The sequence below is a fragment of the Curcuma longa genome, chromosome 7 (genome assembly GCF_044706935.1).
Source record: "Curcuma longa cultivar G26 ecotype Majalengka, Jawa Barat chromosome 7, ITB_CL_G26_1.1, whole genome shotgun sequence".
NCBI classification, from domain to species: domain Eukaryota; kingdom Viridiplantae; phylum Streptophyta; class Magnoliopsida; order Zingiberales; family Zingiberaceae; genus Curcuma; species Curcuma longa.
In genome coordinates, this window is record NC_133867.1 from 5,987,598 (window position 1) to 6,012,612 (window position 25,015).

General features: G+C 36.5%; 3 protein-coding genes and 1 pseudogene across 5 annotated transcripts; 3 read left to right on the plus strand and 1 right to left on the minus strand.

Annotated features, from left to right (window-relative positions):
- Positions 1-1,409: 1,409 nt before the first annotated feature.
- LOC141831822 (putative sphingolipid transporter spinster homolog 2) lies at positions 1,410-16,916 on the plus strand. The gene is made up of 16 exons (XM_074719221.1): positions 1,410-1,570; positions 2,145-2,276; positions 3,126-3,227; positions 3,599-3,703; positions 3,796-3,871; positions 5,858-5,932; positions 7,186-7,288; positions 9,059-9,115; positions 10,126-10,192; positions 11,512-11,609; positions 12,323-12,399; positions 14,165-14,278; positions 14,945-15,064; positions 15,598-15,726; positions 16,304-16,382; positions 16,612-16,916. The coding sequence occupies exons 1-16, from the start codon at positions 1,488-1,490 to the stop codon at positions 16,722-16,724; spliced, it is 1,530 nt and encodes a 509-aa protein (XP_074575322.1). The 5' UTR covers positions 1,410-1,487; the 3' UTR covers positions 16,725-16,916.
- LOC141831823 (uncharacterized) lies at positions 10,188-19,918 on the minus strand. 3 transcript variants are annotated; one of them, XM_074719223.1, is made up of 7 exons: positions 19,568-19,751; positions 19,054-19,499; positions 18,745-18,922; positions 18,576-18,658; positions 18,414-18,483; positions 18,171-18,339; positions 10,188-10,273 (listed from the first exon to the last, which is right to left on the minus strand). In XM_074719223.1, the coding sequence occupies exons 1-6, from the start codon at positions 19,617-19,619 to the stop codon at positions 18,215-18,217; spliced, it is 954 nt and encodes a 317-aa protein (XP_074575324.1). In that variant the 5' UTR covers positions 19,620-19,751; the 3' UTR covers positions 10,188-10,273; positions 18,171-18,214. The 3 variants fall into 3 exon arrangements, with proteins under 3 accessions (XP_074575324.1, XP_074575325.1, XP_074575323.1); XM_074719224.1 differs by lacking the exon at positions 10,188-10,273 and adding an exon at positions 19,786-19,918 and having other exon boundaries at positions 18,030-18,339; positions 19,568-19,699; XM_074719222.1 differs by lacking the exon at positions 10,188-10,273 and having other exon boundaries at positions 18,030-18,339.
- Positions 19,751-20,486, plus strand: LOC141832518 (uncharacterized; annotated as a pseudogene).
- A 258-nt stretch (positions 20,487-20,744) lies between these two features.
- LOC141831509 (deSI-like protein At4g17486) lies at positions 20,745-23,435 on the plus strand. Its single transcript, XM_074718882.1, has 4 exons — positions 20,745-21,282; positions 21,992-22,279; positions 22,357-22,425; positions 23,090-23,435. The coding sequence occupies exons 1-4, from the start codon at positions 21,120-21,122 to the stop codon at positions 23,230-23,232; spliced, it is 663 nt and encodes a 220-aa protein (XP_074574983.1). The 5' UTR covers positions 20,745-21,119; the 3' UTR covers positions 23,233-23,435.
- Positions 23,436-25,015: the final 1,580 nt, after the last annotated feature.

Genomic DNA, 25,015 nt, shown 5'->3' on the forward strand with positions numbered 1-25,015 from the left:
TATTAAGATCGTCTTTCAGATGAGTCATCGGGCACCTGACTTGTAAGTTGACAGTCAAAGTAGTATCCATGAACAGCAAAGGACGAGATCGAGGGATTCTGAGGTGCTGCCAAGATCTGCACAATAAGAGAAAAAAGAGGATGAGAACGGATGTCAAGGGTGCTCTGGCTCAACCGCTTCGACACCCAAGTCAGCTCCTTAATCGGGGAGGGAGAAGAGAATGTGGAGAGAATGAGCGTTTGTGAGTCTATCAATGTGCATACCTCTATCCATGCAAGGAAGGGAAGATATATAGACGTATGAAAGAGGATGATGGAGAATTATCTTATTTCAATTAAGGAGAATATTTATAAGTGGAGATTTTGTCGGAGGAGAAGTCCCATCTGAGTAAGGAGAACGTCTCATCGCCACCGCAGTAGCGAAAAGTCTTATCAACCATACCGATATAGCATCAGATTGTGCTATCATGCCGCATTAATAAGGTGATAAGTTACCTGAAATATCATATGATTGCATGTATCCTTCTGGCGGTGGCCTACCCAACTAAATGAGAGACTGAACAGAGTAGAGTAGATTAAGTAGGGTGTATAGCACTAAGGAGACGGAGCATGAGTTAGTAGAGAGAGCCTGAGTCGAGGTTGGCTGAGATGGGCCTTGAGGCCGAGGACTTGATGCAGCGGGGAGATGACTCGGTGGAACGGCTCAGACTCGGAGCTCAAAGTTGGCTATTGAACTGGAGTTAGGCTTTGAAAAAGGTCAAGTGTGAGATTTTGAGCTAAGCCGAATGCCGAGTTGGGTATTGGACCCTGACTTAAGTTGCCCCTCAATTTGGAGTTATCAATCCAACTTGGATGAGTACTAAGTCAGTGTTACCGAGCCGAGGCGCAGGACCAAACCAGTCAACCTTAAAATCATGTCTCATGTCTTCCTAGTTATATTGTGAATTTTTTGTGACATGTGTGATATCCCGCGCGATGGAAAATCGACTCCCGTACGCGACCGCCCGACCTCCCGCCGTTCATCGCCGCCGTTCTTCGCCGTCCGATCAAGTCATCCCGGGCTGAGCGCATAACACGATATATAAAACTTACATGACTAGTGACTCACATGCTGTGTTTAAAAATGTCTTCCTAGTTATATTGTGCAATTTTTTGTGACGTGTGATTGCAATCCAAATTTATGTTTTACAGATTCAAATATAAATATAATAGGGCTTTTTTTATAACAATCAAGAAACTTGAATATTAATAAAACTTTGAAGGCTAATTTGAAAAAGTGTTTAAACACGTCGGGCCAATTTGAAAAGTCTTATTGGGCCGGTTCAGTTAAAAACCACGACGGGCCGGCCCGGGCGCCTCGAGCTTATTCAAGTCGACGGTGGTGCCGCAACAAACCGATTCATCTGTCGGTCCAAGCTGAGCTCTGCTGCACGCCTTCAATTCTTCCCTTGTACGCTTCTCCCTCTTCCTGTTCGTCCGAAGTTGGAGATGGCAATCGCGCTGCCTCGGCATCCCGATGGTTACCAGGCTCCCCAATCCGATCCTCACCCATCTTGGTTCTCCCCGAGGAGGTATGCGAATCGTTCCGCATTGTTTTCTTCCTTTTACTGACTCCTAGGGTTTGAGATCATCTTTTAATTGAAATCGAAGTGGTCGGGCAGCGAATTTCTTTGCATTAAGTTTAACTAAGGCAATTAGTTGTGAAAGGAAGAAACAGGGATTTTTTGGACTGCAGTTGCCTAAACAATAACAAATGGGTCAATAAACTAATTTGGCAATCAGCTTGTTGGGGGCAGAAATGCACAAAATGCTCAACAAGATGGTTCCTGATATCTCATGTGAGTTGATACACTTGAAATGTGTGTGTGTGTGTGTTTTTTTTTGACAATCAATTGTAAAGTGGCCTAACAAAATCTAAAATGGGTCAAATAGTTGATTTCAAAATCAGTTTGTCAACATGTTTTGACTCTAAATCTTGTGTAAGAGTTCCTTTTCTCCTGAAATTTGTACAGTAGGACTGAATATGTCACGAGATGGGCTAAGCAACCCAGAATGGGTGCCAATTTGGAATTAACGTTTGTTAAGCTTGACATGCGCTGTTAAACTATTATTATTTTGAATGTAATGAACTGCTTGCATGTGCAGATTGCTTGTGATATTTTGCATCATCAACATGCTAAATTATGTTGATCGAGGTGCAATAGCAAGCAATGGTGTTAATGGTACCCGTACGACCTGCACAGAAAGTGGCACATGTACTTCGGGCACTGGAATCCAGTAAGATGCATATTAAGACATCATTGTTAATATTCTTTTTAGCTTTACTTCAACTATCTACTGAAATTATGACTGCTTGACGTTAAATATTTGTGTTGTGCCATGTCTTTTTGCTTGATTTCTTAATATCAAATGCTCATGGACATGCCTTTCTTCGGTGGGGATATAGGATTTGCATTAGTTCTAGGTTGTCATGTCATGTAATCTTGCTGTCTATCGAAATCTTTTAGTTACTTAAAGGATGAAATTATTTTTATCAAATTTCATGTTATATTAAAAGATATAGAAATCTTCAACTTTCTCTGGTATTTAGTTATGCTATTTTGCTTATTATGGCATAGTATATGGTGCCTTATTCTGCACCAGTTTATCTATAATTCTGTACCCCTGTACTTGTGCCACCTTTATGTTTCTTATCACTTCCTTACCTTTTAGCTGTAAAACATGTTTGTCGTTGCAACATGTCATTGAAACATAGGAATTTATTTCAATCAGGTTTCTGAGAGATTAAACATTTCAGTTTGTTTCTTTAGCTTAATGGTTAATTTTCTTCAGTTCTTTGTTATGCTTGGTGTAAAAAAAAAAAAGAATGAAATTGGATGCTAGTTAATTGGTATTATGGATTGGACAGAAGATATGTTCTTTCTAGAAGCATAATAATTCTATAACTAGCCTGGTTGGACATAGAATAACAGGATGGTAATGTTTTCTTGCTTCGTTAGAGAAAGATAGATCATGGATAAATTTGAGTAGATATATTACTGTGTAGACAAAAAGCATGATGTATTAGGTGCATTTATGAAGCTATTTCGTTCTGATTACATGAATATTAATAATCATTTGTTGCAGAGGAGACTTTAACCTGAATTATTTTGAAGATGGTGTATTGTCTTCAGCATTTATGGTGGGCCTATTAATTGCTTCTCCAATATTTGCATCCCTGGCAAAGAGGTCAGATTGTTTCTCAAACTCTTGTTTTGTCACTGTTCTTTTTTATGTCAATTCTTTTCTAGTGATTTTGCAACATATTCATTCTATAAATTTTGTTATTATGTTATATTTACTTTGTTTCAGATATTTCTTTTCTTTCTTGAGAGGGCTGACAGTATAATCTATTGCACACGCCCATCTTTTTACTATTGCCATTTTCCAATTGGAAATTTTTCTTCAGTAGTTATTATGGTTTGTTTGTTACGTTTCAAAATCATTAACTCCTCAAGCTCCAGGGTTATTCACATTGATGATTTTAATCATTATGTTTTAGCAAAACATTAAGTCTAGTTTCAGCGTACAAGGCTCATTTTATTTAAATGTTTTTGCAGCCATAATCCTTTTAGGTTAATTGGAGTGGGACTGTTGGTTTGGACTATTGCTACTGCTGGCTGTGGTTGCGCATTTGATTTTTGGTCCATTACAATTTGCCGAATGTGAGCATTTAATTGGGTTGGCATTGATCCTCACAATTTGGATCAATTTTCGATTACTAATGCCAGTAATTAAAACTTATCATTGTGCTCAGGTTGGTTGGAGTTGGTGAAGCTTCCTTTATAAGTCTCGCAGCTCCATTTATAGATGATAATGCCCCTGTTGCTCAGGTTTGTTGCACACCAAAACAATCATTTTTGCCTTTGAACCTTTTCACGTTCCTTCTACCTGTGAAATCATTTTCTTTCCACTTCCTTTTAGCTCTTCAAATGCGCCTAACCATTTAATAATAAGGTCATCTTTGTGATATTAACTTTGCAATGCTTCATTGCTTTGTAAATCCAGCCATGTGAAATTGAATGTTGGCATACTATAGAATCTTCTATTTATTATGTTATAATATTATACACAAGTTCTAATGTAATAGGTTAACTGTTCAAAGGATATAAATGCCTGTAAATGCTATATCCAATCTGAAACTGTATGTATACCTCACTGTGTTTGTATCATTCAGACATGCTTTTTAGCTGAAAAACAAGATGACGAATCATCTAGAAATTTGACTCATTTGGCACGACCTTTGATATGTTGGACTACAACAATAACTGGCAACATGCAGTTTGCTGAAACTACCTTATCTATGTATGTCATGAGCAGGGAAATTCTTCTAAATTTACTTCAGATAATCTGAGTTTTTTATTTGCAATGAAATTTAGATAAGAGCTAATAGTATTATTGAACCAAGGTAGAACTTAGTCCACCCCCTCAAATGATCAGCCACTTGGGAGGGCGATGCCTCTTCAATATAAGCACATCATGAACTGTCACGCTTGTCCATGTTGGGATTAGGGACACAACTACCTAATCTTCAACATGCCTCCTCATGGTTATCATTACCAACGAAATATTATTGTTAAACTAGGGAGGGGGGAGTACAAACCCTAAAAAACAAGTAGCCGATTGGAAGGAGAATGCCCTCCCATTATATATTTATATGGTCATAATGGACAACCACACTTGCCTAGGTGGGACTATGAGTGTGAAGGAGGAGCATGTTACACAACTCCTCAATATAAGTAATGATGGACCATCACATTTTCCCATGTGGGAGTAGGGATTATAGCACATTGTTTCAACATGCTTCCTCATGCTCATTATGACTGATGAAATACTATTGCAAATCTAGGGAAGCACAAACCATCCCAAATGACTAGCCAATTTGAAGGAGAATGCCCTTTCAATATAAGTTCACTATGTGGATCACCACACCACACTGGTCCATGTTGTATTATGCTTGTGGAGTACCTTGCCTTTAACATACTCCTCTATACGCATTATGACTCAAAGCCTCAGTGGGAAACTCCTCTCCAAGAATTCAGGCTAAACAGACTGCCAAGATAATAACAAGTTTGAAAGGTATTGAAGCAGTTCTATAAGAGCTATATGATGCTATATGAGCAAAGTTTGATACCTTCTGTCATTTGAGGTCCATGATGTTGATGACAGAGCCACTGAATACAATCCTGTGACTAAATTTTAGACCACCTGAACTCAGATTGTACATGCCAGTAGAGCTTTGTAAATGGTATCTGGTCCTAAACTTCTACTATGTATGTTGTCATGCACTACTGCTGTTGCAATCCAAGAGAGTAGCATTTTGCAGCTGATTTTCGGATAACCACTATGAATTTCTTTATTCATGTCTTCCAGGCATCTTTTACATCAAACCAATGGGAAAAATAATGGAAGCAGTTGTTGACTCAGAATGTAGTCCAAGTCTTGCTTTCATCAATTCTTAAAATGTTATCAGCTATCTCTGAGAATCTTAAAGAAAGACACACACACATCATTTCCAACACTGTATGAGTTTGCATCACTGCATACACATGGAGAGTAAAAGTGAGAACCAGAAGTGATAACATAAACAACCAATAAGAAATATCAATAATGTCTAATGTGTACTACAAGGATTGATCATTATTGAAGTTTTGGCTACAAACCTAATGTGTTTAGTATAAACCTTGTGCTAAATACATTATATTTCTACATTGAAATTATATGAGGATCATTAAGGAAATGAAATTTGGCTATTTAAAAAGTTCTATGCTACTCTAACTCAGTATACAAATTGGTCATGTTATTCTTACCTCATTCAGAAAACAGCATGGCTTGCGCTCTTCTACATGTGCATACCTTCAGGCATCGCAATTGGCTATGTGTATGGTGGGCTGGTGAGTCTCTTGTGATGCTTATTTTGAAATTTTGCTTGGTCAGTAATGTTTAACATCTAGTGAAGTGACATAATTTTTTAGAAGTAAATTCATCATAGGTGTTTATTTATTAGGTTTTTAATGAGGGTTTTTAATGTTTGCAAATCCATACTAATGTCAATTGTGCAACTTCTTCACTTTGTTGCTCATTTGTTAATCAACTCTAATGGCTCTTTCTTTAGAATTCTTTTCTTTTTTTGTGTGTGGTTACAATCTCCGTCTTATATGCGCTGTTATTTGTCATAAAAATAGATTAACTAAATGAATTAAGCATGAGTGCCAGTCAAAAATCAACATAAAAATTGTAGAAATAGATAACATAACACACAAATGAACTTTTACTGATTTTTACACAATTAAGTTTCCTAATGGCTTACATGTTGTCATGCACTTCCAAAAGCATGTGCATTCAGTTTCTTTCATGAATGAATAAATAAGGTTAAGAAGATCACTATCCTTTCTATTAACAGAATTGCTTTCTGATATGATTCGTAGACTTGGATCATAGGATATATTGTCTTTCAATCAAAATATATTTTGAAAATCTGTGGAGCACTTGTGATCTTTGAAAAATACTAACTTCTCCAAGCCATTAGGTGAAGTGGCCTCTTGCGAAATCGCTTAGGCGGCTACCTAAGCGGGCACCTTTTAGAACTATGATGCTTTTGTGACTATTAGTTTTTCGATATGTAAAAGTTACTTTCTAATGTTTACATGGTAAAAGAAGAGTTAAGAGCTTTCTGCATACAAGAAAACAGTGCTGTAGGATACTAGCCATGCGGGGTAACGTAGTTACTGGTGTGAGATATTACATCAATTTGGTAGTGTTCTGGAGAGGTCGACACCTGCTCTGTGGAATAGTTTGTTCATTCACAAGAGTCTATGTATCTTGGCTAATGATCGACACTATATAATAACTAACTAGATTGATGCATCTAAACAATTTTTACTCTAACAATGAAAAATTGACATTCATTGGAAATTCAACCTCTGCCAAAGCTTGGATACAAACCAATGCATGTCAAGTCATCTCTGTGCATGCTTTACGGTTAACTTATTTCTCCATTATTTTCAGTAGAAGTTCAATAATTTAATCCCCATGTCTGCTTGAAGTTCTATTTGGATTTGACAAAATGAGTTGCTTCACTCCTGGATACTGGAGGATGACAGGAATTATGTCTCCACATATTATAAACTTTCTCTAATTTTATTAGGTCGGCACCTATCTTCATTGGCGTGTTGCATTCTGGGGGGAGTCAGTTTTGATGCTTCCATTTGCTATTTTAGGCTTCACCATTAAACCTTTACAGCTGAAAGGTACATTTTAAGTAACCTTACATTGCAACAAACACAATTTACAAAATGTGCTTCTCCTAGTAAGTAATAACCAGTATTCTATCTGATTTTTTGCAATCATCATAGTTTGCAACTCTTTGGTTTGCCATTAGCTATAATTAATATGATCAGTGGGACTGAGATAACTAAAGAAAATAAATTGGAAATAAAGAGCTTTGTAGATTATAAAATTTAAAAATCTATATCAAAGATAACATTCTACAAAATTTATCATTGCAAAAAATAGTAAATATATCATTTTGATAAATAAATAAACATATCATCTAATCTACTGTTGTAAACAATGATTGGCTGTCATCATCTAGTTGTGATAGTCCCAATCATTAGGTGTTGGTATATGGATCTTATTATTCTGTTTAAATGCTTTGAACTCTATATAAGCATACCACTAATAATATTCAAATTCCTTCAATCACTTTTACTTGCAATGCTTTATGCGACACTATTATCACTTATGTTAATATTTAGAATTCTATGCAAGGCTATACCCCTTCATAGAACAATTGGCTGTGACATGAAAAGATGATCACTCTAACTTCAGGAGGTCTCTGGTTATCATGTTTATGAAATGTAGGATAATAGTAAAAAATAATGAGAAAATAATATTATTTAACAGAGCATTTACTACGTCTAAAACTAATATCTAAGGATGGCAATGGGTCGGGTGTGGGTTGGAGTCCATATCCTCCATCCCCATCCTCATTTTTTATATTCATCCTCATCCCCATCGGGTATTCAACTTTCATCTCCATCTCCATTCCCATTTTCATACCCATCAGAGGATCGGATATGCTCTATACTAATAATTTTCTTTATTCCATCTAACTACTATCATTCAACAAAATATATTAGAATTAATATCATATTTAAAAAAAATATAATTCAACAAAAATAGAATAAACATCTATAGGCTATGAGGGGAGAAGCGGAGAAGGAGAAGGAGAATATCAAATTTATTTTTTCTTTAATTGGTTGCCTGTGAAATAAAAGAAAAAAAATAGTATATATATTATTTAATCAGGTATTTGGGTCGGGGGTAATTTTACTAGACCCGCCTCCATACCCATATTTGAAAATCCACATACCCGATTATCCAATTATTTAATCGGGTCTTAAAAATCCCTTCATATCCTCCTCCATTCGGGTTGGGGATTGGATCCTCCATCGGGTTCAGAGGAAATTTTCATCCCTACTAATACCATATCATCTTCCTTTTCTATGACAATGTCCCTGTTCTTTCTTTTTAAGCAATTAAGAGCTACTGGTTCTTTCTCCTTGTATACTTTTTGAATTTGTCTTTCATGCTGTTGGATAGTGTATACAACAATATGGACTAGTTTTCCAGATGATCCATGGCATTGTAGTGAGGTAAGATGGACATTATACTGGCGACAAGTTAACAGGAAATGCTATTCCTTAGTGTAGTGTTCTTTGTTTCCTGGTGATTTTTCAACAACTAACTGTATCATATAAAGTAACCTGTTTCTCATGTTCCTCTATTGTTTTGCTCTTCTTTTGTGGAGACTATAAACTTGACTATAGTGAACCAATTTTATATGTCCCAAATTCATTTTAATTATATTTTTAACCATAACTTCTAGAAATTAACCAAAGTCATGCCTGTGTTCAAGGGCACTGGCTGAGCATAAAAAACTGCGATAGTTAGCTCCAAAGTGTAGGATTTCAAAGACAGCAGTTAAATGTTTAGAACTTTGTTTCTTCTGATTGCAGGTTTTACACCATCTAGACTGAAAAAATTAGAGGGTGCTGATGGAGTAATGATTCAAGGTGATAGCATGTTTTTCCACCGTATAGTTGATTACTATCTTTTACCAATATATGTTTCAGATTCACATGATAATTTTCGTCAACTATAATGGTTATCATTCTTCTGTTCTTCAGGACTCTTTTATTTATGTTTACTTTGAATGTCTAACAATGCATATGTTTCCTATAGCCCATGATTGGAAATGCAATGCTACTCATGTTTTAAATCAACTTTCATGACTGTCGTACCAATTTCTACTATTGTTGAACGAACCATTATTTTTATTTTTTTGGTACCAATTTCAAGAGACTGTTGAATGCACCATTATGTTTATTTATATGTTGAGGGCATCTCAAACTTTAATCCCTAGCCTAAACTGTAAAGCTTCTCGAACATATGACATCAGCATTTTTATTGGAAATATAGTGGAATCAAAATTGGAATGAATAAAACCTTTGACTGGATTGGTTTGTGTTATTATGTATTATACAATCAAATTCAAAAAATTATTTCTATATGCTAGTTTCATGAATTTTGAAATCAGACTTTCAATTTTAGTTTATTTGATGTAAAATGATAGTTGGAAGATGGAATACTGCCTCTTGCTCCTTAGCTTAAAAACCTCTCTCTATATAAAAGAGGAGATGGTATACATATGTAAGACTTACTCATTTAAAACAATCTATCAGTAAAAAATGTAATGGAGTCTACAATTCAGACTAATGAAAGTTAATCTTAGATATCAAGAATGTACTTGAACAAGCAGAAACAACATGAAAGGTAATTAAATGTGAGATAGCATTGTCCAACTACTAATACTTTCTCAATGTCAAAATAGCTAAATTATTGGTTTAGTGAGCTTTGTATTTTCAGTTGACAACCCTATACACCCATTCATTGGGAAACCATTTTACATACTGATTAAGACAAAGAAAAGGTGCTTTTGTTTATCCAGGGCTTTGGGAATGGAACTAGCTTTGACTTTCATTTTATCTTATTATTTTTGGCTATTTATAACATTATGTTACAGATGAACAGGATGCCCAAAGTGAGATACACGGGAACTTATCTGCAAAAGAACCACAAAGTTTGTCCTTGTATGTTCTTTGTATCCATCCTCCTTGCCTTTACAATTTTTCTCTCAACAGTGTGGAAACTAAACTGTGAAGATTGATTGTCTGTAGAATCCAACCAAAATCAATATATGCAATGCAAAATTTGCAAACTATTTGTGAAAGAAGAAAAAAAAGAATAGAAAAGAAACACAAAGGTGAAGGGAGTCACCACACCTTGGATTTTGCAAGTATATTTTCTTAGTTGTTTCATTTACTATTCAAACAGTTGCGGTCAGGCTCCCTCGAAATGGCTCGGAAAAAGTCAATTAACATGTGCCTATCACACTGAAAAGGCTGTTTTGTGATTGAAATCTGGTTTACCAGGTTGCAATGGAGCAACCATACCATTGCATCAAGGCTTGGCTTCAGTACTGGGATAGTTGGATTTTTCAAAACTAAAGTCCCAAATATTTGAATTTCCATTCATGAAATGCTATGTCAAATACTTTATATGATATGTTTTTAACAGAGTTACTATTTGATTTTGACAAATTATTGTAGTGGTATGGTATCTGTGCCAAACAGTATAGGAAAAGGTATTGCCTAGAGTGGATTTTACATTGCTTTGACTTTTCATTAGTCCATTAAAAAAAAATTAAGCTAAAGTGTATTATAGAAAAGCAACTTAGTGTCGATAAATTGTTTTTCAGATCTGCTTTGGAAAGAATTTGGTTGTGGTGTTTGGTAAATGTGTAATACAAAAGCACATGCTATAACTAATCAAATTATTATTGTTACAATCCACCAAGCTGAGAGGTGAATGCATTTTTGCACTGGTTTTTGATGAATGCACTTCCACTTACATTGAAACAAGTGTTTGGAGTGCACTACATTGAGAAAAGTGTTTGATCATATGTTTTCCAATCACCAGGTATCATTCCTAGTGTTTTAGAGGCCTAATTTACCTCGAAAGAATTCTTAAACCCACCCTTTTGTATCTAAAAAATAGTGAAAAGTGTCATTTGGCATTGATGCAATAAGCATCACTGCCTCTGAACTGAATATCATATAGGAGAAATTCTTTCTATAAAGTAATTTTAAAGGGTTCATAGTCCACTAACAGAAGCAATTGTAGCTCATCAGTTCCTCCAAATATCATTGACCTTTTTAAAACAAAAGTTGACACTTAACGACTTGGTTTCATAATTTTCTGGCTACATTTTTTACTTTGTTTTAGTTCACCTAATTTCCTATAGGCATCAATGAAATTGCTTGCTTATCAAAAATCTAAATGCTTCTGAATATGTGCACCTTTTCTCAACCTTTTTCTTATAATTGTTGGGTGCTGCTTTCTATTGTAGACCTGATGGTGTTGGGAGGATTGCAAGTCAATTATCAAGGGTTTGGAAAGATATGCAACTGCTTCTGGCTGAGAGGGTTTATGTGGTAAATGTTCTAGGTAATGTTTAGATTTCAACTTAAATGAGTGTTTGGTCATGCTTCTTGGTAAAATATTATATTTTTTAAAGTCATAATGAGATAGTGTTAATGTAAAAGGCATGCAAAAGCAATATAAACTAGTTACGTTTTTTGGAAAAGAAATTTAGAAGAAGCAAAATTAATTGAATTTTTAGAGGTTCATTTGCATGGCATAATTGCTAAAGTTCAAAAAATTTATTTGTTAAATTGATCAAGTCATAGAGCTTTTTATATTCATATCATGGTATTTCACTTTTGGGTTTTACCTTTGGAACTGAGGTTTCAAGTATATTTGGTTCGTGTTATCTCTGTTATTCCTCTTCTTAGGCACCTACTCTCCGTCATCCAAAATATATTGCACACTTAGAATGGAGAAAAAGTTGGACCTGATAAAATATTTTAAGCCTGATATGAGTTTGTTTATCAAAATCATGTGATTAAGGGTGAATGGTCATATTTGAGAGCAAGGCTGAATGTAATCAGTTTGTTTGGTGGCTATGATATCCTTAATGCATTTAGATGACAAAAGAGAAGAGTTAACATACAAATGACTTATTTTTATTGTAAATAAGAGACAAACAACATTACATAATGATTGATTTAAAATCAATAAATGATAAGGTGCTATCTAGAAGTGTAAATTATTCTAGGATTTATTTCTGGTATTCATCATCACATGTTATACTTCTGCAGGTTATATTGCGTACAATTTTGTTATTGGAGCCTATTCATATTGGGGTCCTAAGGCTGGTTATGAGATCTACCATATGGTAATTTGAAATACAAAACTTTAGTAAATTGCAGATCATCATATCTTGTATAATTTGAAACACAAACTGAATACTGATTCACTTTGGTGTATCACTTTTTTCCTACTAAATCATTGATTTATTTCCTATGTCCATAGCTCTATACCATGTTATGTTTTGCTACCTTGTTATTGTTCTGTGCTGCAGAACTGATCATCAGTGGTACATTCTTACATTTTGCTTGAAAAATACTACTGCTTTTTAAAAAAAGCAATTTCTGATATTATTTATGCAAAAATTAGTGTTTACAGATGGACCATGAAGTGGTAATCTTACCAACCTTGGTTAAAGTCTCATGGTTCACAGAAAATCATGGTTGGCATTTTGATACCTCACATGCATGTCTAACATAAAGTTTAAAATGTGTTGAGGCTAGATTACTGTCCAAAACATTTATCATTAGGTTTGACATCTCGTTAAAGACCTCTGCACATCATGACAATTTAGTCACTGTTGGCAGTTGTTTGGTTGTCGTGGTGAATATGTTTCATAGTATGGTAGTATGCTATGCTACGTGGCTTCAGGAATGAGGATTCGACATGGGTGGGTATCTCTTCTGCCGGAGTCCAATTTATTCAAGTTGGTAAATGAAGAGTCCAAATATCAGAGGTTGTAACTTTTAGGTTCTGCTGAAGTCCAAATTGCATTGAGTATCTGATAATAAGATTTTACTGTCAGATCTTTTATATAACATTAAGAGTTCATATGCAAAGGGAAACCAATTCATTTAACAGTGAAAAACAAAACCGAGACACTTAATCCTGTACTGGTGCTTGGCGACTAATGACCAATCAGTGTTCTATCTGATGGGTACGGGTATGAATATGTAAAACTATTGCACCTTGACAAGAATTGCTTTTTGTTGCTATGCTCATGCAAACATTTCCATTTAGGATAAGCGCAAAACAAAAGTACTGTTAGGAAGGGAACCTTCATAAGAAGAATTGGCTTAAAGTGTTGGGGGAAACATTGTATTAAAGAATTTAACTTATGATGTTTTAGGATCCGTTGGTTTTACTAATGTGATTGCTTTAAGATTCAAACTGCATAAGATGACTCTGATACCACATTAAAGTTGATTGGCCAGCCATTTATTCTGAAAATTCAAGCTGTTAGAAAAGAACCAATTTTATCTAATAGATCACCACATTTATTCATGTGGTACAACGGGTGTGGAGCCTCCTAGCTTCAACAATATCTTGAAAAAGGAAAATATCTTGCACGTTCCCTTTCCTGGAAAAAAAGACACTCATACTAGAATACACCATTAGATTGGTACATATCAATATATTGCAGCCGAGCAACTTCGTTCTTTGTACTTTTAAGCTCTTTGTTCTGCAGTTGGATAGAATATCTTGGCCACAGCTTTCTAGGTTGCTTTTCACTACACCATTAGATTGGTACATATCAATATACTGCAGCTGAGCAACTTTGGTTCTTTGTACTTTTAAGCTCTTTGTTCTGCAGTCGTATAGAATATCCTGCACATGGTTTTCTAGGTTGCTTTTCACTAAGATGGTAAACAGAAAGGTCAATAAGCAAAATTGAATATGAACGCCTTAATAGTTAATACAACGGAGTCAGCATTCAATCACTCTCTCTCATAAGTTCGTTCCATTTCATGCATGATGACTTGTGTTGGATATTTTTGGTGATTAATTCTTATTTTGTCTGTGAATAGGAATTATCCTTCTCGTCCTTTTATCTATTGTTTATTGATTTTCAGAGCAATGCTGATCTGTTGTTTGGAGGGATAACTATAGTCTGTGGAATCTTTGGTACTCTAGCTGGTGGGTTCATTCTTGATTTCGTGGATTCTACAATTTCCAATGCTTTTAAGGTATAACAATTTCATTGAGTCCTTAAGAGTTCCTTAACCTCTGTGTTTACTTGCAAAGCCTTGGTTCACTGAATGACTACTAATATATTGTTTATTTCAAAATGCTATCATCTAGCAGCTTTTTGCTGATAGATATTGTTGTGGATCTCAAAATTGTAGTATTACCTAGGATGTACAATTGAATTCCATAGATGATTGGTTATGAGTGGGCTTGATGAGTTCCCTCTTTTTGCGTATAGGTCTTATCGCTGGCGTAATAACTTTCTAGTATTCTGATTCAACGCCCCGATATATTACAATGGCAAATAAGTTCACCATATGTTAATTATTAGGAAGAATTTCATTTTAGCTTACAGAGTTCAAATACTGTTAAAATGCCTCTTAAAGCTCTGTGAAAGAAACGTTTTTCCATTCTTAAAATTCTTGAGACTTCGCTAACCTGTTGGGTGAACTAAGGTTTGCAAAGTGCTGGAGACATTTGACAATTTTGAAAATTTTGGAGTAGTTCATAAAAGTTCATAAAATGGGTAAACTTTGGAGGCGAATTCAGACTTCCCTAATTGTTAAATACATGTGTAGAGCACGTATTCTTTTATTCGTGCTGTTTTGAACCATTTGAGATGCCTTTCGATCTTATTGAAAAGCTGAAAATGACCTGTCTTGCAGCTTCTTTCTGGAGCAACCTTTCTGGGGGCTATTTTTTGTTTCAGTGCTTTTTGCTTCAGGAGCCTCTATGGCTTTATGGCATTCTTTTCTATTGGAGAGATACTTGTCTTTGCCACACAGGTATAAACTTTCTCTTGAATTGTTCTTTTATTTTTTTTATGCACATACAAGTTTACATTATTGATTATTACAAAAGCAATTTTTTTTTTTGCCATTTTTATCATTTCTGTTCAGTGACAGAGTTATTGTAATGACTCATCCAAGTAGCATCTCTTATCAGATGGTTTCTAGATCATCCGGCAACATTTACTTTTCTTGCTGTTGCTTGCTCAATTGCTCTAATGGATCAACAGTAAATGGTTTTCCACTTGTTTTAGTCGGATTGATCATTGAACGATATGCTTATCGAGAAACCCATAAACTAATAGTGCCTTGAAATTCTAATTGGAATTTAGGTTGGTTCTGGCTGATCCTGATGTTTGGTTTACTAGATTGGCACAATTGATAAATATTCAGCTTATATCTCTTTTGATCATGCACATATTTCTGCTAACATGCATCCTCCTAATGCTGTTAGAGTCAACTGGTCCAAAAATTCCTGAGTTGCTAGTTCATTTATATGTTAACAAAAATGATCAAAAAACATTCTGCAGGCTCCAGTAAATTATATCTGTCTTCACTGTGTCAATCCTAGTTTAAGGCCACTCTCAATGGCTATGTCAACTGTCTCCATTCACATATTTGGGGATGTCCCATCCTCTCCTTTGGTTGGTGTTTTGCAGGTATGTTCAGAGTTTCTTTCTTTTTTTTTCTTCTTATTTCTAAAGAGAAGTTTTTTCCTTTTGCTGTTTCTACCAATGTAGCCATGATGCTTTTGTAGGGTTGAGTGTTTTAATGTCTGTAATGTCTTAAACTATGAAGAACTCAAGTATCTTTCATCTTCATACAAGTTTTAACAGAGAAATTTCATCTTCATATTACAAACTCTTAAGTAATTAGAAAAGTGATTATTTTTATTAAGCTTGTACAACCAAACCCCTTCACTCATTATCAAGATCGACCGGATGAATCCCAAAAGTAAGAGAATAACCAAGAATTTACTAGGAGAAATAACACAGATGTTCATTTTCAAACATTGAAAGCATAATCAATACAAAGTGTTTAACACCTTATGGTAACTAGCAGCATTTTTTTTGTATCCATTAGAAGGTACAACTATACACGGCAAATATAGCAAGGCAAATTCTCTTGTTTTCTATACTCAGTTATTCAAATATTATTTCTCAATTAACTCAAGTTAATTGCTTATCCTTCTGCATTTATGGTAAAATTAACTTCGCATTTGGCTTTTGGTTGCAGGACTATATTAACAACTGGAGGGAAAGTGCACTGATACTAACTTCAATTCTGTTCATTGCCGCTGCAATATGGTTTTCAGGTATAATCATAGTTGTGCCAATCATTTAGGGCTAGATCTTAAACCTGTTTACCTGTTTATATAAAAATTAGTTACTACATATCGTTACATCCTTATTTTTCTTGTACTTATCCCTTTGAAGTTATATATTTAGATTGTCTAAGTGGTGATATTTATATCATTACTACTATTCAAATCAATTAAAATTATTTATAACTTTCTTGTTTTCTCCCAATCACATTGTGGTCAGGCATCTTCATCCCAAGTATAGATCGCTTCAACGAAGATAGTGAGCAAGATGCTCAAACAGCCCAAAGACCACTGCTTGATGGTAACAATGAAGCATCACCAGAAACTCCTTAAGAACCACCATGCCATTCAAAGTTTTTATTTCATCAAGATTTTAAATGGTTTTTTTTTTTTGATGTATGTATCGTGTATACGATCACTTGGTTCTGTTCTATGTATCTTTTGTACAGTCCCAGGATCCACAAAATTGTAGAGCATTATTACATAGTACTCCAAACTCCAATGTTATTTTTTTTTCATTTTGTATTTTTTTAAATTTATATTTTGATGTTTTTAGTGTAAAATTTATGTAGAAATTCTTATTTATTATCTTTTTCTATCGTTAAATAAAAAAATGATCAGCCCTTCATAGTTATTAATCTAGAAGTCTTACTAGACGGGAGACGATGAGAGATTGCTCCTGCGCTCCCAATTAATTAAGAAAACAAACTCTCGAAATTTGTAATAATGCACTAATCAAATTTATATTTTCAAGTTGTAGAATAATCCATGCAAAAGATGGATTAAAATATTCCTCAAAGTTTAGAGCTTCATCATAATTTAATTTAGATAACTTTCATTATAATTCAATGAACAAAAGGTAATTTCAATTGAATCAACGGATAAAACTTTCATTATAATTGAATGGAGCTTTTCTATTCCATTTAGATGAAAGTACATTTTAAATATATATCATTATTTAATATTTAAAAGATAGATAATCTTAATTAAAATATCAACGAGAAACTAAAAATTATATATGAACTAGTATAACAATCTATACTAGCAAAAAACGAGTGCAATATATACTTAAAAAATATACATTAAAATTTAAAATAATTAAGATTCGATATACTAAAGTTTATAAATAATATATTAACTTTATCTAATTTCTTTTTTTTTTGAATTTCTGCATTCATTTGCCCATACTGGATCATAATAATCTTCTATTAAAAGGCAATTTTACACACTTATTTCTTATTTATTTATCAAAATAAATCAATTTACACAATTTGACAATTGAAAAGTTTTTAATATAACACATTGAAGCTAGTGTTAGAAATATTAGATAGGAAACACTCAGTAACATAGTAAAAAGGAATTTATGCAAAAAATTTTCTCTAACAATTTAAATTGAATTCGAAGACACAAATCTTTTAGCAAATATACTGTTTTTTATGACAGGATAATACAATTAACAAACAAAATAAAAAGTTTTTTTAAAAAAATATAACTACCTAATTCATGTTAAAAGCAATAAAAATAAACTTAAGTAATGATCAAGTTACAAGTTTCTTGTTTTTTCTTATGCAAGTACCTAATTCATGGTAGAGAAATGCAGTTCAATAATTTAAAACACTATCCAGTTTTTTGGCCATGAAAGGGAGCAAGAAACATCTATTTCGCAGAGTTAACACATGTTATCTGATCTCAGAGAGAAAATGAAATGAATTATTTGTCAAAGTTTCAATCTTTAACTACAAGAACATGCTGGCAGATAACAAAAATGTAAACTTGTACCTGTTTAGAACCATCACTTGTTCGTCGATAATGTCATGCATTTCTTAGTTTGAGCCTGGATCGAGGACCGGAAGTCTGCAATAGAAGCTGATGGATTTATCTGACAGCCGAGTGCCTGGAACGAAGAACTGGAATATCACTGTCAAGCAAGCACCCTGTGGAGCAATGCCTGCAAACAACTCATAAACAAACGTCCAATAGATCCAGCATAAAAAGCGAGTAGAATCGAGCCGAGGTTCTTACCATAGAAAGCACAGTCTGGCTTAGCCAAGTGACAATGCAAACTCCTGGCAAGGTGCTTCAGGCTCACTTGCTATGATTGGCATACAATACACAGGGTGAGATAGATGTCAAGGAGGGGGGAAAACAAGTCTGAATGCATACAATTTCTGGTCGATTTCGTACCACAGAAAGCGCTTCTCCTCTCTGAATTGCCAGATCCGTGCGCGTCAAAGCGCTTAGGTTTTGGTCACCAATCGGGGGATCAGCTGAAAGGAACAAAGGAGTTCTCATGAACAGCCTTCACATTGACATGAAAATAAAAGATGGATGAAGTTGGAAGACATTTGAGTACCTCGAACACCTAGGACTCTCAATTTCCTTAATTCAGACCCTACTGTGACAAGGGAAGTAGAAACCTGCAGGTGAAGATCGCCATACTGTGTGATCGAGACAGCGAGAACATCGCCGACATACTTGAGACGGTCCACCAAGCTTTGGAGCTGAGCGAGATCAGGGACCTGAACCAAAGTCTACAAGAACAAGCATAGCAGACAAAATTATCACCAAAAGCAGAAACAGATTTGAAGCCTAGTTCCGGAAGATCTATTTGCAAAGTACATGTAGCATAATTTGGATTAGAAGATTGGAATTTGACTGATACCTGGGGTAGATCTTGAGAAGCATCCAAGGCCGATTGGATCTGAAGCACGTCGGACCGGGAAAGGGGCTTGGAGATGGGCACGTCCTGCACAACAGCGGAAACCCTCCCTTTGGTCTCAAAGGTGAGGAAGGGGGCAGGGTTGCGGGAGCCGGCGGGGAGCTTCTTGACGAGCTTGATCTGGATGGCGGCGGTCTCGTCGCGGGCCTGCTCCTGGATGGTGAGGGCGCTGCGGAGGGCGCGGTGGAGAAGGGCGGCGTCCACCGCGAAAGCGATCTGGCCGGCGTTCTGGCTGGAGATGCGATAGTCGCGGAAGAGGACGTCCTTGTCGAACTGGGCGACGGACTGGACGCCGCCGCCGCCAAGGAGGTTGTGGAGGAACATGGCGCGGTCGGGGGTGAGGTAGACATGGCAGATCCGGCCGAGCTTGTCGAGGGCGGGGAGGAAGCCTGCAAACGTCGTGCACATGCAGTGTTTGCGGAAATGCACGAGAGAGATCTCGACGGAGAAGGCTTACGCTTGTCGAGGAGATGGACGCCGTCGAGGGTGAGGAATGCTTTGAACTTCATGGCTCGCCTTCTTCCTCTGCTTGAAAGCGATCGGGAACCGAAGATGCTCGTCTTCCCTCCACTTTATAGACGATTCCCGCCTTCGCGCGCGAGGACAAAATATCTTGTGAAATTTTCAAAATGATCCTAAAGGTTTTAATTATTACGGCAATTCAACTTCGCCCACCGACTCCCACCGGGAGAGCAACAGAGATCAGATCGCGCGCATCTCCCTCCTTCCATGGCGTCCAAGCTCGTCCTCGCTCCTCATCCTCGTCTTCGACCTCATCGCCTTCAGCCTCGCCGTCGCCGCCGAGCAGCTCCGCAGCACGGTGAGTCATATTTCCTCCCTTCGCTCCTCTGCAAACCAGATCTGTGGTCGAGATCGCCTGCCGGAAGTCAGGTACACCTACTGCGTCTACGACTCCGACATCGCCACCGGCCTCGGCGCCGGCGCCGGCGTTCTTACCTTCCTCCTCATCAGCCAAGTCAGCCTCATGGTCGTCAGCAAGAGCTTCTGCTGCGGCCGCGGGCTCAGCCCCGGCGACCCCCGCGCCTGCGCCCGCCTCCTCTTCTTCTTCTCCTGGTACCGTGGTACGCAGCCAATCCCTAGATCTCCTCTTTCCGCCGCCTCCGAAGAGCCCACGAACTCAGTTTTTTTTTCCATGCGGATTCTTCGTTCCGCAGGCTGACGTTCCTGATCGCGGAGGCGTGCCGGAACGCGCACCACATCGGTACCGGAACATGTTCTTCGACGGCAACCCAACCTGCGAAACGTTGCGGAAGGACGTTCTCCTCACCGCCATCGTCTCCGAGTTCTACTACGTCTCCCGCAAGGCGGTTCCGACTTGCCGCCCTCCTGAAGTCGGCATGAGCACCTACAAGTAAATCTCATCTCCATTAACTGTCGTAGAACTCGGATTGTTCGTTTTCTGCTTTCCAATTATTCACTGCGCTCACTGGATCTGATAAGAAAAAGTGAAGAAATTGTGTTGTAAACGATCACTTTCATCGATCGGCCAGATTCTCCAGTTGATCGGCGGTGAGTGGCGGCGAAGGAGAGGGAGAAGGCGCCGCCGCCGAGTTCATCCCTGATTCCGTCGCCGGATGTTCCAAGGAGATGAAAAAATAAAATAAAATAAAATAATGAATTTAGAAAATATTAAGAAATTATTTTATTTTATTTTTTATTAAAATATTTCTAAGATTAAAAAATAGCATAGATTGTGATTTGATATTTTGTAAAAGATGGAAGGCTTTTTTATAATTGTGGCAAGAGAAGGATTTGGCTCTCTTTCTCTTTACGTCTTTCCCCCGTTCCTTGACCACGGTGGCTCGCCTCTCCGCAACCAGAGAACATGATAAATATAGCCACCGTCGTTTGCCTCGATTCCATCTCGTCGCCGATCCTTCGTCCCGGCTTCTGATATAGGCGTCGAAGGGGGCGACTGGATGCGGAATCGGGGATTCTAGGGCTGGTTTGGGTCTCTGTTTTTGTTTTCTCTGCGGAATCAGGTGAACATGCGATCGGTTTTTCCGAGATCTGTCTCTGAGAAGGCGTTGAGGAATGAGGGTGGCGAGGAGGGCGGTAGCACGCACCTCTACTTGAATGTTTATGATTTGACGCCGGCGAACAACTACCTCTACTGGTTTGGGATCGGTGTCTTCCATTCTGGGATCGAAGGTGAGTTATCAGATGCCCAATGTTTTTTGCTTAAATTTGTTTGTTTTTTCCCCTTCAGCTTCTTTTGAATTTCTGATAGGATGCATGCTTGCTTCGTTCGCTGGTTTTTGTTTAATTTTTCTCCTATAGATTTGATTTCTCTTTCTTGGAGGCCGATCGATGAACTCAGTTATACCAAAATTGATGGAAAAGAAGTTTTCTATTGGGAATTTTTTAAAAGTAAAGATTACTGATGAATTGTGTTCTATAGTTACTGCTGTTTGTTATTTGAAAAGCCTAAGAATAACTGGCAGTGAAACATAAACTGGTCAAGTTCTTAGTTACTATCCTCCATTGGCTATATCCACCTAACTCCTCTGCAAATGATACATTGCTTTGTTGACGAGAAGTTGATTTCTGTTGTAGATTCATAGTATGGAGTATTTGGATTTTGTAGGAAGGTAGATGATGCAAGGTATATATATTTTCTTGAGAAAGTTTCTAACAGTTTGAACAACCTACCAGTATTTCAACTATTAACTAGATATAGTTGTGTATAGAAAAATTAATCATTAATAATCAGAAGTTGATAGCTTTAGCTTTCTCAATCCACAAAACAATTTTAGTTTCCTATATTTCCATGTAGTGTTTTGTTGAATCAAGACTCTCTTCCGATTGCTCTTTCCTTTCTATACCTTGTGACAGATACCGAATGTGTGTTTGCTTGTAGTTCATGGGATGGAGTATGGTTTTGGAGCACATGAGTATCCAACTAGTGGAGTATTTGAGGTGGAACCAAAAAACTGTCCTGGGTTTATCTTCAGACGTTCTGTGTGGCTAGGCACTACAACTATGTCTCGTGCGGAAGCCCGCATGTTGATTGAAGATCTTGCTGGAAAATATCATGGCGACACCTATCATTTGATCATCAAGAACTGCAATCATTTCACTGATGAAGTATGTATGCGTCTGACTGGGAAGCCTATTCCTGGATGGGTGAATAGACTTGCCAGATTGGGTTAGTATGTTTTGGAAAATGTTTTTTGGTTCCAAAAATGTGTAGCATCAACTCATTTCAAGATTGTGATGTTTCAGGATCGTACTGCAATTGTATTCTCCCAGAAGACATTGCAACTGTTGGACCTTCTCAATCTGTTTATCCTGGTGAGTTTGTCGATAGATTTCCACAACTTGTTTTTTGTGCACTTGTAAATTTAGTTGCTAGAAGCACCAATAATGTCATAATATGGATAAATAACAATGATAATTAATGCCATCATTCAGTCATCAACCGCACAATCGAAAACCTAGGGGCATATATGTTGATTGTTGAATATTAAGTTGGATGAATTTCTACCGACTTTGATGACTATGTCCTTCACTCTTGTCTAGTAGTTATATTCAACTGCCTAGAATCCTGTCTTCTTCTTTATTTTATGCAACATTTTAAGTGTCTGATTATTTACAAAGGTGGTTTATTTTCTTTGCGTGGTGTTTTGAACTATCAAAGCTGAGATTAAGTTTACGATGTTTTCATGTTACGAAAACATGATTTCTTTAAGGAGTCAAATCTGGATGAACCAATACATTTGAGAATATGTAACTGCAAGATTTGGATCTGACTTTATAGAGCTTATGAGGCAAACAATCAAGTGACAGATACTGGAGCTTGGTCTAGTATTAGCTATTAATATGCCATTAAATTGTGGAATAATACTCTGAGATCCCAATTACATTAACAGCCATAACTTGCTTTTAGCTTCCCTATTGTGTGAACAAATATTTCTCCTAATTATGAAATTTCCTTTCTCGAACAAATGTTTTCCAGAGGGTGGGTCAGAATCACATGGTTCCGCGTCCAGAGATTCGAGCTATGAAGAAGATGCAAATCATCACCTTCTCAGTAAACCAAGTGGTGAAATTGTGTATCCAAATGCTAAGTCATCCAGGAATGCTAGAGATTTGAAGTGACTTTTTTTTTCATTTCATTTTTTTTTTGGTTTTCCTATTGTATTCTTCTCTGATTCTGATTTAACCACCAATTTGTCCTGTAATTGGTAGCATGTTGTCCTCTCAGTATCAACATGGAATATGGAAGTACAATGCAAGATTTGTTTGTGTGAAGAAATGTTGTATGTATATACACTTCATTCAATCCAGATTATGTTATCCAATCCTATTTGTCCAGAAGTTTATGATCTCTTTATTAAACTGGTTTTATAAAGATTCAAATCAATTATTTCATTTTTTTCATTGTTCTTTCTTTTACATTTATTGTTTTCTAACAAATTCAGGTGAGAACTAAATCTCTTTGCCCCAAAAAACATAAATACTTTATTTGGCGGTAAAGTATACAATTTTACCTATCAAGATAATAGCTTTAAATATATTTAAAAAAATTATTCCTCCCTTTCTTCTTTACATTTTTATTCTTTAACTTTTCTAATTTTAGTTCAAGTTCATTTCAATTTCTCAAACAAATCCTCTGACCTCCCTAAAAAAACTAAAAAATAATAATAGATACAACTTTTCTAATTTTTTACTCTTTGTATTCGTTCAGTAGATCCTTTACTAAGGTTGTCTTCTATGATGAGTTTTGATAGACGGTCCAATGATCATAAAATTTTTAAATTCTCTAGATGGATTTAAACCATAGCCCTGAGAAATTCTTCATGAATCATCTCAAGGTAATTGAACCCTCATCATATGATAATGATAAATAAATCTTAACTAACTATTGTTGCATTAAATGAAATTGTTTAGAACAAACAAATCCAGAAACAAAAGTATACATGTTCTTAAAGAAACATAGACCAAATAGCTAATTAGTTTGCTGCAAGTGGTGTATATATATGTTCTTAAAGAAACATAAACAGTTCAGTATCGTCGATTCCATGACGAGATAATATAGATCATAAGATTCGACTCAATCTAATAATTCTACCACTTGAGATCCAACCCAACTGACAAACAACTGGAGCTAGCTCCCGAAGCAGATTGCCTATTTCTGGAGTTCCTGTGGCAGGCAGCTTGAACGATAGAATGAATTATCGCAGCCAAGTTCCCAAGCTCTTAAACAGGGGAGGTTTTTTATTGCTATCCTTGGGTATCTCTGCTCGAGGTTGAATTACTTGTATCCTTCGCTGCCTTTTCGCTGCATATATATATATATATATCAAATTAAATACTCAAAACTCGCACAGAAATAAATAATATAATATATATATATAGTTGAATCGAACAAACCGTTTTCAGTTTGTTGGTAGCCTTCGCGAAGCTTGCGCTTTGACATTTCCAGCTTCGATCGAAGCGATTCGTCCTGATATATCAAGACATTTGAATTGTTAAAACAAAAAAGAAATTAAAATACGATCGATCGATACTTCTTTTAAGTCAGAAACTTACATCTAGAGTACGCATGTTTGGCGATAATCTGCAGGGTGGCTCAGGTTGAGCAATAACAGCAGGTTTATTCTCTGTGGATGGAGGAGCAATCTCAGGTTGATGCTCTGTGGATGATCTCTGTGCATCCGATGGCTTCGTTTGATCATGGAGGAATCTTCTAAGACGAATCTTGCCAGTTTCTGAAACTGACACTATCTTCCAGGTTTCTCGCCTCATCGTTTCTGTTATTTTTTCTTCATCGTCAACAGCGACAGCAGTAGGCTTTGGTTTCTGTTCTTCGGAGGGAGTTCGAAGTAAAGCTCCATCGCTTTTGACGGCGTTTCCGCGGCCCTCGTCGACCTTCTCGACG

Coding starts and splice junctions, on each gene's coding strand:
- LOC141831822 (XM_074719221.1), top strand. CDS start 1,488: ATGGCAATCGCGCTGCCTCGGCATCCCGATGGTTACCAGGCTCCCCAA. Junction 1,571..2,144: donor TCTTGGTTCTCCCCGAGGAG/GTATGCGAATCG, acceptor TTGCATGTGCAG/ATTGCTTGTGATATTTTGCA. Junction 7,289..9,058: donor TAAACCTTTACAGCTGAAAG/GTACATTTTAAG, acceptor TTCTGATTGCAG/GTTTTACACCATCTAGACTG.
- LOC141831823 (XM_074719223.1), bottom strand. CDS start 19,619: ATGAAGTTCAAAGCATTCCTCACCCTCGACGGCGTCCATCTCCTCGAC. Junction 19,500..19,567: donor CGTCCATCTCCTCGACAAGC/GTAAGCCTTCTC, acceptor CGACGTTTGCAG/GCTTCCTCCCCGCCCTCGAC. Junction 18,484..18,575: donor GAGGAGAAGCGCTTTCTGTG/GTACGAAATCGA, acceptor TGCCAATCATAG/CAAGTGAGCCTGAAGCACCT.
- LOC141831509 (XM_074718882.1), top strand. CDS start 21,120: ATGCGATCGGTTTTTCCGAGATCTGTCTCTGAGAAGGCGTTGAGGAAT. Junction 21,283..21,991: donor CTTCCATTCTGGGATCGAAG/GTGAGTTATCAG, acceptor GTTTGCTTGTAG/TTCATGGGATGGAGTATGGT. Junction 22,426..23,089: donor TTCTCAATCTGTTTATCCTG/GTGAGTTTGTCG, acceptor AATGTTTTCCAG/AGGGTGGGTCAGAATCACAT.